Source organism: Nuphar pumila, chromosome 12, assembly GCF_984573655.1.
Source record: "Nuphar pumila chromosome 12, dmNupPumi1.hap1.1, whole genome shotgun sequence".
NCBI lineage: Eukaryota > Viridiplantae > Streptophyta > Magnoliopsida > Nymphaeales > Nymphaeaceae > Nuphar > Nuphar pumila.
This window is the reverse complement of record NC_143260.1, coordinates 22,668,571-22,681,143: the sequence shown is the minus strand read 5'-3', so window position 1 is coordinate 22,681,143 and position 12,573 is coordinate 22,668,571. Positions and strand designations below refer to the sequence as shown.

The 12,573-nt window shown below is 35.5% G+C and overlaps 1 protein-coding gene across 1 annotated transcript in view; it reads left to right on the top strand.

Annotated features, from left to right (window-relative positions):
• The first annotated feature begins 2,100 nt into the window (after window positions 1–2,100).
• LOC149820297 (BTB/POZ domain and ankyrin repeat-containing protein NPR1-like) overlaps window positions 2,101–12,573 on the top strand; it is a 31,377-nt gene continuing 20,904 nt past the window's right edge. Inside the window, exons 1-2 of the mRNA XM_089982562.1 lie at window positions 2,101–2,987; window positions 5,526–6,273. Of these exons, the coding sequence (XP_089838688.1) occupies window positions 2,469–2,987; window positions 5,526–6,273 (1,267 nt within the window). The 5' untranslated portion in view covers window positions 2,101–2,468. The remainder of the gene's footprint in view (window positions 2,988–5,525; window positions 6,274–12,573) is intronic.

Here is a 12,573-nt window from a genome sequence, read left to right as displayed (position 1 = left end):
TGAGAGGGAGAGGGGGAACTTACCTGTCGACCAACGGGTTGCGTCACCTCCTCCTCTCGTTCTCTCTACTTCTTTCCCTTTCTCTAAGCGATTTCAGATGTTTCTCCTTTCCCTCTCCCACTTTCTATTTTCGTGGGAAGGGGAGAAGGAAAAACACTTTTCCCTCTTCCCATAACTGCCCCATACGGGCGTTACAAGATTAGAGAGAGAACTTTGAAAAAAGTGAGAAAACTTAGGGAGAAGGTGATGTTAAAGAGACTCTCGAGAGAGGAAAGAGGAGAGAAAGAAAAAGTGAAGAGAGAGAATAAGGTAAAGAGAATATGGTAGAGGAGAGAAATGGAACGCTAAAAGGGCTTCACAAAAATTACTGTCAGTATTTGTCCTTTGTGTTTTGGAGTTCGTGGATCTTTATTTGATTCATTAGGGATCTGACCTATTTTGTTGAATGGATTACTTGGAGTTTGGATCGGTCTAACTTTTTTTTGAACTGATTTTCTAAGATATGTATTGTTTTAATCTCTGATATACTTTTACTTTCAGTCATTCTTTCGTAAATGGTTTTTTGGGCTTAGGTTATCGGATTTTGATTTAAACTTATGTATGTATTCATCCTACATCGATCAAATAAGTTTTTTGGATTTTTGGTCGATTCGAATCTCGTACGGATTGATCCTATGGAATTTTTATCGTTTCATCTATTTTTCATACGAAATTTCGAGTCTGGTTCATTCTAATCCATATAAAACCCGAACTCGATGGGTTTGTTGCATAAAAATCTTAAATTTTATATATTAAATTTTTTTTCAGGCATTACAATAACACTCTTCAAGTCCAAGCTTAGTGTATCTTGAAAAATACATATCTAAAATTTTCAAAATCTTGTTTTTGGCCACCGTGTGTACCACCATCTTTCGAGCTCACATATGTACTTAGGCTGATAAACCTCTGGACTTTGTATCAGGCTCGACAAAACAATAGACGTGTGTGTGCATGCTTGTGTCGTGTGCATCCAGATTTGACTTATTTTGTTATTATTATTATTATTTTATAACGAACTTTGCTGCTAAAAGCGAGTAATTTACTGGTGTGACCACCGACGCCAAACCCTTAAATAGCCACCAGTGAAAACCATATCTCAACCCAGTCGTTAGGCAATCGTACTGTAACTTGTCCTGATGGAACTGAGTCCACATGATTTATGGTTTATTTTTTATTTTCTACGTTTTGCGATAATAGATAATCTGGCCCAAGGGAAGACAAGTTGTGACAACCTTGGGCGACCAAACTGCAAATAATTGAGTTGCCCAAATCCTTACCCAACCATTCAAGCCCACAGTTATTTCTTTCGTAGCTAATGTTTGGATTGTATTAAAATTAGACCAAAGGTCCGAACTCAATTTGTCCTGTTTATGAACCCCAGACCTCTTGGAACTCTGCAACTTGAAGCCCATTAGGAATGCCAACGGGTTGGATGTAACCTGACATCTGATCCGAATCCAAATCTGATTTGTCAGATTTGGTAGCTAAATTGGGATCCGATCAGATTCTGGTTCGGTCTTCACTATTGCATTCAAACATTAACCCGAATCTGACTAAAACCCAAACCCGATTAAGTGTAAATATAAGGTTTTAAGCTAGTCAGATCCGGATTCGGTTTTATCTGATTCCATATGACTCTTAATCTGAATCCGAATCTGATTAGATAGACCCTGTTAGGGCGGACCCAGTGACCCGTTTACATCCCTAATGCCCATGAAGCTTCACAGGTTTCAGCAACTAGGCCATAATCCATATGCACTCGAACCAGTTCAGAGTTGGAAATGGGCATGATACTTGTAAGTTAAGCAGACTCGTTATGATTGAAATAGTTATGATCCACTTGACCCACTGAATTCAGTGCATTGATGTTACTCTCTGTCTGTCCACACGTCTGCTTTGGCGACCAACACAGGTGGAGCCTTAACTAGCAGTCAAATGTCAATTTTGGTGAGGTTCATCCCTAGTCCAGACATAGGTTGCAAGAGGCCATGGAAAACTCATCTCACTCGTGTACCGGACTGGGAACCAAAACTGCAAAACTGTAGTTTTCCTCACCATCACCGGCGGTTGACCACTCAGCCATGTCTGCAGAAACATGTATAAGGATTCATGTGCGTGCGCGCGTGCTTTGATGGAGAGAGAGAGAGAGAGTCAACCATGCAGCTTATCTTAACTCCAATTTTTTTGTATTTTTTTATGGTTTCTGGTTGTGGATATGTCACTTATGGTGGATTTTTGGTCATCTGCTGATGATGGTGGTGATGATGATGATGATACAGATGTTAACCCAAGCTTGTCATCTTCTTCATATAACCCCACTTTGATCTCATCTCCAGCCACATTCAACCCTCTCTTTCTTCAAAACCATGGGGTCTTACCAACCTCCCTAAGACACCCATTTTGCTCAATCCTCTTCCTCACTGCCTCCCATGGCAGATTCTGAGAAACCCACCTCGTCATACCTTGATTCCCCACCAAACACAAGCTCCTGTGTCTCAAACAGTGACACCCTCTTCCCAGAATTCACCCCACCTGAGGTTTCATCATTCAAGAAGCTCAGTGAGAACCTCGATTCGCTGTTTCGATTGCCGGATTTTGATCTCTACAGCGACGCTAAGATCATTGCCAATGGCGGCCACGAAGTCCGCGTTCACAGGTGTATACTAGCGGCGAGAAGTCCCTTTCTCATGCAGGTTTTCCTGGGGAAGGAGAAGAATAGGTACGAATTGAAGGAGCTTACCAAGGACTTTGATGTGGGCTTTGATGCTCTGGTGTCGGTTCTGGAGTATATGTATAGTGGCAAAGTGAAGCCCCTTCCTCCTGAGATCTGCACCTGTGTTGATGAGGAATGCCCTCATGACTCCTGCAGGCCAGTCATTGATTTTGCTGTTGAGGTTCTTTATGCATCACATACTTTCCAGATTGCTGATCTGGTTGATGTTTGGAAGGTGATCAATTTAATTTTAGTTTGTCTTGTTTCTCGAGAAATTTCTTCTTTTAATTTTATAAATTAATCGTGAAGAATTCCCAAGTTTTGAGGTCTTATATAGGCATGTTGATCTAGACAAGATATTGCTAAATTTGAATGTGCTAATAGACAAACTGATGAGAGGTCAGTTGCTATTTTAGTCTTCCTTTTCCTTGAGAAGTTTTTTGTTTTAATTTTGTAATTAATCATGAAGAATAGAAAGTTTTGAAGTCCTATATAGAGGTATTAATCTAGCCAAACTAGTGTTGAATTTGACTGGATCTAAGGTGTTAATGGATAAACTAATGTAGGTCAGTTGTTAGACACATAGTTCAGTTGTCAAGAGCATTTGATCACAGATAGATTTTATTCTTCTGTCAGCAGTCCTAAAGTTGCTTGTCAGTTTAGAACTCGACATACAAAATTGCCAAGTGTGAGGTTAGGACGGGGATGCCTCTTTGTTGATATGGATGTTGTTTCTGTGCCTAGTCCCACCAATAACCATATGATCTAAATGAAAATTTTAAGACATTATGTTTAACCATGAATATGTTCTTTTCCTTGGCTTTTTGTGCTTTTGATTTTCTAGGACCACAGAGAGCATTGAACCTTCAAACTTTATGGACAACTAGTAAAAAGATGCTTCACCTGTTGACATATCTTTGAACTAGACTACTTAGTTTTTCATCGCTAGGATAGTAGAGGAACCTTTAGAAATTCAAACATGCATTCAATCATGTGGAAAAAGCTATCTGGCGCCTTCATCCTGGATTCTTGAAGATGAGCCATCTTTAAAGTGGCTGAATTAGTTTCTTTTTCGTAAAGCATCTTTACGGAGAATGTTGGATTTGTCTCAAAATTATGCATTTGCCTAGCTGAAACTATTGACTTGATCTTGACCAAGCCACCTAGCTAGGTTAAGCTCATAGTGATGCTTGATTTGACTTGACTTTTTACACTTTTCCAAATTGGCTGTTAGAGCAATTGATTATTGAACGTTTAGACACTTAAATGAGCTAGCCGTTATATGACCGTTGGATACTTAATTGAGTTAGATGTTTTCGGACCGTTAGCCTGTAGCCATTAGCATATGACCGTAATACATTTATTTGTAATTGTTGAACATTTATTCATAACCCTTAAGACATTTATTTGTGACCGTTAAACATCTCACTTAAGTCTATATACAAGAAATCCTTTGTGATCTCTATCTTTTCATTCTCTTGTGTTTCACCCCTTACTTTTCCTACCTAGAGCTACTCAAAGGTGATCGTGTCGTGGAAGGCGGCCTCCATAATGCAAGTTAGGGTCATGTTTATAGTAAGAAGGCATAACTTAGTTGTATCTTGAAAGTAAAGTTGCAGTCAACCCTATTACACCGAGGATTGGATCGTAAAAGGACAACTGTTGCTTTAAAGAGAGTGCTCATACGTGTATTTCCAAGCGATTTCTCTATTTCTTGTTTGATTGAGTATACATTTCAGATAATTTTTCAACAGAGAATGGAAATGTAAACTGTCCATTCAGAAACACACATATATATGTATGTTAGATCAAGTGCACTTCAGCAAGATTTAGTTGTCTATGAATGAAAGGGTCACTGGTCTCCCGTGTATCACCAAAGCGGTAGCAGCAATTTTATGGCAAAATATTTTTCAGTAGAATTTCAAAACAATCATTTTCTTAAGAAACCCTTAGCAATTTTAAAAAAAATAAAACAAAGAAAAAAACAATTCAAAAATAAGCATGGATAGTTGCATAATAGTATAAAACTATAAAAGGCTCTAAGATTCAGAAAACATGAGGAATTAGGAAAAGGATTTCACCTAAGTTGGATTTTTTCTGCAATACTCAAAAATTGTTGATATTCTCATAATCATGTTCTCAAGATATTGGATATACTTATGAGCATCATTGATTCACTTATTTATTTTGTCGTTGTTGTTGTCTGTAAGCACATGCATTTTGTGTATCAAGTTGGTCCATCCATTTAAACCAAGTGTTGCTTACGTACCAAACTATGTTTTTATTTATTTAATTTATTTGACTCAATCTGACCCCATGGATGTGATTTGCATGCTCGCTTTAGTGGGGTTCAGCATTTGGATTGCTAGATTCCGACATTGCAGTAGGTTTTACCAGCGAATGAAAAATCAACAGCCATACATGAATCATATTTTTTACTCAAAAAAATGTGTTCCTGATTGAAGAATTACGATCTCCCACTAATTGAGCATGCTGAACACACCTATGACATCAATTGAGTTAAAACAACTTGCATCTAACTATAGATTGTACACCAAATAAATAAATAAATAACTATATATGTGTTTTACACATTTATTGTGGCTTTTCAGGTCTGATGCATCTAGTTTGTTCCATTTCTTGCAACATTATGAAAAATATATCAGGAATTTGCCTTCCATCACCAGTCTGATTCTCAATTGCTTCTCAAGTCTTGAATGAATCATGTGAACAATTGCAATTTTGTCAGTCATTTACTCTGTTTCGTTTGCAGATTCGCCTCCTTGAAATTCTGGACAAGGTTGCAAAAGATGACATACTAATAATTTTATCAGTGGCTAACATGTGCGATAAAGAAAGTGGAAGGTTGTTGACCAAGTGTATAGACAGTGTGGTCAAGTCTGATATTGATATCACCACTCTTGAGAAGGCATTACCTCAAGATGTTGTTAAGCTAATCATGGATACGCGGGCAAATTTGGGTTTAGCCACCTCTGAAATCAACTGCCCACCAAATAAACATGTGAGAAGGATACATCGGGCTCTTGATTCAGATGATGTTGAACTAATAAGGTTGTTGCTAAAAGAAGGGCACACAACTCTGGATGATGCATATGCACTACATTATGCAGTAGCATACTGTGATTCCAAGACTACAACTGAACTTCTGGATATTGGGCTTGCTGATGTTAACTATAGGAACCCCAGGGGATATACAGTGCTCCATGTTGCTGCGATGCGTAAAGATCCTAAGGTTATAGTCTCACTTTTAACTAAGGGAGCTCGACCAACTGACCTTACACTAGATGGAAGGAAAGCACTTCAAATATCAAAGAGGCTCACCAAGTCTGCTCACTACTTTACGACCACTGAAGAAGGAAATGCTTCTCCCAAAGAGAGGTTATGTATAGATATATTGGATCAGGCTGAGAGGAGGGATCCACTACTTGGGGAGGCTTCTGTTTCTCTTGCAATGGCAGGCGAAGATCTGCGCTCGAGATTGCTATACCTTGAAAATAGAGGTGAGATTTCTCAATTCAAGAATTAAGGTTGGGATATACAATGGTGCTAAGAAGAAGGCATGTACTTACCTTGTACACTTATCTTTTAAGTGTTCTTTCTGTACACATGCATTTTGGCATATCCTTTACTTACCCTTTTCATATATATATATATATATATATATATATATATATATAATAGTACATTTATCTTAACATCTCAACTCAAACTTACAGTGACTCACTGTAAGTTTGCAAATACAAATAAAGAACCCATTACATAAAAGATTTTTATTGATTTCATCAAGTTCTTTCATTTGTTGCTTCCTTAAAAGGTGCTCTTGATCTTCAAACATATGCTCTATTAAACAAAGGGTCTTTAGAATCTTCAATATCATCAAAGCTTGAGAACCTGTAAATAGAGCTCACAAAATATCCCAACTATACACATATATATCATAAGAAGATTTCAAAAATTACTTACATTAATTATATATTATGGAGAGAGGATGGCCAAATACACCAAAAATACAATATATAGAAAATATTTAAAAAGACAATTTATTATTTTTTTAAAATTATTTGAAAAAACATTATTTTTTAAGAAATCATAATTTTAATAAGAAAACATAATTGCATAATATAAAAAAGGAGAGATGCATGCATAAAATATCTCAAAGATAAACTCATAAATCATTAATCACTTTAAACATTCATGAAAGCATGCATTCTTCAAAGTCAATACACATATATCTATCACATTAATGAATAAAATGCATGGAATATGGATTTTCAAACAATCATTAATTCTATGAATAAATAACTCACAAGGTTGTTTAAACTTTAATCCATACAGGGTAAAATATTCATAAAAAAGGGTTTTAAAAAAAAAACAAGTAGCATTAAATGCACAACGGAATTACTCAGGAAGTTCAAAATCCTACATACAAATCATAACAAGAGATATTTTGAAATTTGAAATAATGGCAAACATTGTTTCAAAGAGATGAAAAGACTCAAACTGATCGTAACAATTTAAATCTCAAATGTACAAACAATATCTATAAATACATTCAAACTATTGCATCCTATGCAACTAAGGCATATCGTGATGTAAATCACGCAAGACAACCAATCATGGAACAAATCTAAATACAACATGCAATTAAAGCATATTCAATGCACACAAATATTTCAATGAATAAACATTTCAAGATAAATAAACAAATGAGTGATACAACACACTCATAGAACCAGAAATCAAACAACCGTTGGTTAGAGCCGAACTATAAGTCAACAATCTAAACTGAAAAAAAACAAGGTCTACACAACTCACCCCAACAAACATCTCTAGTTCAACAAAGGCAACAGATCCAGAGGGCAATCAACTATCAATTAGATCTAACACATATACCAACATACACTCATGAACTTTGATAATTACAAATTGATAAGATGACTTGAGGTGCAGACATAACTTACCTCAACGGCTAACTCTATCCCAACACCAACAAGGCCAAAAGAAATGATGCATCATATAAAATTCTATGATAAACAAAACTAATGCCATAAGAAGACAATAAATACTCACGAAAATCAATTTCTAAATAAGTGAGTTCATATAAAAGAACCAATTTGAAATGACAAGGCTCTAAATCAAATCAAATAAAGGCGAAGACGTAGAATGAATATAGTAGAATCATATTCACAACAATATGTCATTTGATGCAATCATATGCAACACAAGATGTCTCATGACAAATTTTACAAACTTGAACAAGCAAATAACGGACAAGAATCATGCCCAATATAAACAATCTACATAGAGGAGATGAAATTATGAAGTTGGAGTATCTTTTTCAAAAGATAATTGAATCATAAATCCATCAATCAAGGAACAAGTGCACTAAGGCACATCACATACAAAAGATCCAATAAATCTCAATAAAGAAACAAGAATACATGATCTTATTAAAGAAAAGCTTCTAAGAAGCTAGATCTAAATCATAAGTCTACTACTATGAGACAATTGATAGCAAACATATAGAGATTCACAAAGAACTATCTATCACCAACCATGAACCCACATATATCATACAAGAAATTTTATCACATTGCAACAAACATAAAATTTCTAAGAAGCATGCAATGAAGTATCAATGCACAAGAAAAAAACCACTAAGGGTTACAAAAGTGCACAAGCACTCAAATCACTAAGCCACAAAAACACACATAAAACTACTAAGGGCTAAGCAACAATCATAAAAGAGTATTTTTTAAAAAAATATAAGTTTTATTCATAAAATGCTCAAGAAGCAGAAACACAAGAACCCACTAAAAAATATAACACATAATAGAGAAATTAAAATATGCATTCGAGTTCATGATGACAAATCATGCTTATGCCATCCAATAATAATCACAAAGGCTACATAATTAAAATCATGCATGGTCACTAATTAGAATCACCAAGGAAACAACACTATATATTAAAAATCCCAAAGATAATCTATGTAAATACATACGTTAAGAGACACACAAAAAAGATACAACATAAAATTTAATATTTTGCAAAACATGAAACACATAAGATTTTAAGAAACCACATATTTTTTGCAAAATATAATTTTTCAATATACATATCCATAATCTAAACCATATATCAAAAGACAATAATTTCTACATATTCTAATTTCAAAAGAAGACATTCATTTTTAATATAACCCTTTCAAACACCTATCATACACATGAAAATAGAAAAGCCAAAGATACATGCTGGGATCGGAATCTTTGAATCCATACCATTCATTAATATGAATCTTTCCCAAGACCACTATGCCTTGCTCTAATACCATGTCACAAAATGGCATGAATCCCAATGCACTCCATAATGAACTTCAAGAATAGAAACATAATGCAATTGGACGAAAACATAAGAACAAAAATGAAACACAATAGAATGTGAATGAATAACTTCATTAATAAAGAATATTAAAAATACAAAGACATACATTTTGATCCTCATTACAATATACTAAAAAATATACAAAAAGCCTAAAACTACCCATCACTCTCTCAACACTTACACATACACACACCCACACCTTTATAGAGAAGGAGGAGAGAAGAGGGAATAAAGGAGACCCTAATCTTGCCGTTGGAGAGGGTCCAATGGCTAGATAAAGTCAACCTAGGTTGACTAGTAGTACATATGTAATATATATTTATATATACATATATATATTATATATATATGTGTGTATATACACATACGTATATGTTAAAAAAAAAAATATATATATATATACATATACTTATATATATACATCCGTATATATATAAGTATATATATACATATATGTATATATATACATATTCTTTTTAGTGAAATACTCGATAGGGGTATTCTTGTAAAACTGCAAAATGTACTTTTTATTTTTTTACTTTTTCTTTTTTCTTTTTCCTTTTTACCTTTTTCTTTTTTCTTTTTTTCTTTTTTGTTTGAACCACAAGGGGCCCCACTCTTGTAGTCGTTGGGGCCCCAACGGTCAGATTTCTGACCGTTGGGGGCTCCCGACGACTACTAGGGAGTGTTAAAACATATGTAATAATACCATAATACCCGATAGGGGTATTATGGTCATTTCACAAAGTACCCCATAGGGGTACTTATTTTGTTTCTCTTATTTCACTATTTTTTATTTTTCTTTTTATTTTTAAATTTGTATTTTTTGGATACCGAAAAGGGGCCCCACAATGGAGTCGTTGGGCCCCCCAACGGTCACATATGTGACCGTTGGGGGCTCCCAACGACTCTATTGGGAGCCCCTTTGGTCTCCTTTTCTTATAAATAGGGGGAACCCCCCATGTATGTTGCATTGCTCTTGAGAGCTCCTCTTCAATAATAGTGATATTATTTTTCATGTGTGTAGCCTTTTTATAAGGCCCTTTGTATATCCCTTAGTGGATTTCCTCTCTTGTGCTTGTTGCACTTGTCCGTGTGGGACATAGTGAATGCTTTAGCATTCTTGGTTTCTTCCGCTTATTTCATTACATGGTATCAAAGCCATAAGATCTACTAAAGGTAAAATCTTGTCTCTCTCTACTTCCTTTCTTTCTCACATCTTCATTGTGTAGCAATGGAAGTCAAGATCGATCTATCATTCAAACTCAATGGAAAAAATTACATGATGTGGGCATCCGCAATGGAGAATAATCTCAAAGGCAAGAAGCTTTGGGGTTATGTAATGGGAACCGTTCCGGAACCCCAACTTAAGCTCACAAAGATGGAAGGAGATCAAGAGAAAGCACTTGAAGGCGATGCTCGTCTCAAGGCCATTGAAGATTATAATCATCAAATGGAAGATTGGGAGAGCAACCATGCAAAAATCCTAGCATGGTTTATGAACAATGTCGAACTTAAGGTATGTGCAAATATTGCAAAATTCCGCCGGGCAAATGAAGCTTGGTTTTTTATGAAGGGTATGTTTACCCAAAAGGATCTTGCAAGAGCTTATTTCTTGCAAGAAAAAGTAAGAACCACAAAACAAGGTGACATGAGCATACAAGATTACTATAGTGCTCTAAATCCTTTGTGGGATGAATTGGCTCTTTTAGAGCCTAAATGGGTATCTATGGAGGATGTGGTTCTAAGACAAAAACAAATGGAACAAGATAGATTGTTTCAATTTTTATTTGGGCTTCGTCCCGAATTTGAACAAGTGAGATCCTCACTTCTCCATAGATCCACGTTTCCTCCCTTAGAAGAAGCTATTGCCGAGATTACTCAAGAAGAGACTAGGCATAGCATGGGTAAAAGCAAAGAGGAAGTTCTTGCGGTATCTAAACCCGGCAATCATGTTAAAACATACAAACCACCTCATTTTGGTAAGCAAGGGAGTGGTGGAAGAAAAATGATTATATGTCACCATTGTTATGAGCCAGGACATATTAAACCCGTTTGCCCAAAGCTAAATGGGGCATTCAAGCCAAAGGTGGCTTTCGTTGAAGAATCCACCACCAAAGAAGATGACGGCAAGAACGGGGATCTCAAAGATACTCTTGGACAAATCTCCTTGGCTCTTCAACAAATTTTAAAGGTCACTTCTTCCACCTCCGGTGCCGCCATTGCCTCATCATCACCTCTCGGTACGTACTCTTGGATTTTAGATTCCGGAGCTTCTTTTCACATGACCCCTCATGAAAATGCATTAACCAATGTGCACACCAATTAAAAAATGTCTTGTGTCTCTACGTCCGATGGAACTTTTCTCAAAATAAATGGTGTTGGAACTCTTGATTCTAAAAATGTCAAAATTTCCTTGTTCCAAAAGTTAGAATAGTTCCAAAATTAAATCTTAACCTCTTTTCCGTTTCTCAAATAGCCGACCATGGATGTGAAATATCTTTCTCATCCCAAGGGTGCTTTGTGCAGGATCTTCGGTCCGGGAAGCGGATTGGGCAAGGCCATAGGAAGGGAGACCTTTATTTTATGCATAATTTAATGCTTCCAAATACCTCATTTTGTACTTATGTTCAAGACAAAAATATTGAAACTTGGCATAAAAGGCTTGGACATCCAAGTTACTCTAAAATGTATCTTTTTCCTTTTGGACACAAGTTTTGTAAAAAAAAAGATATCAATTGCAAAGATTGCATTTTTGGCAAAATGAAGTCTACTCCTTTTCCTATTAGATCCTTTGTGACAACAAGACCTTTTGAATTGGTGCATTCCGATGTTTGGGGGCCATCTCCGGTTCTATCTAAAGGTGGTTATTCATATTATGTTACTTTTATTGATGATTATACTAGATATGTATGGATTTATTTTCTTAACTTTAAATCGAAAGTTTTTAACTTCTTTAAAGAATTTCATGCAAAAATTCAAAATCAATTTCAAAGTCAAATATCCATTCTTAGATCCAATTCGGGTGGAGAGTACTTATCAAATGATTTTCAATCATATCTAAAACAACATGGCATTTGTCATCAAAAATCTTGCCCAAGAACTCAACAAAATGGTCTAGCAGAAAGAAAACATAAGCATATTTTGGAAACCACTAGATCCTTACTCATTTCTAAAAATATTCCTAAAAATTTTTGGGCCGAAGCCGTGTTAACCTCCACCTATTTAATCAATAGGATGCCATCTTCAAAATTGAATAATATCTCTCCTTATGAAAAACTTTTTAATATGACACCCGACTACAATCGTCTTCGGATTTTTGGGTGTAAATGCTTTGTTCTTTTACATAAAAGAGATAAATTGTCACCTAAAGCAATAGAATGTGTATTTTTAGGATATGGTGAAAATCAAAAAGG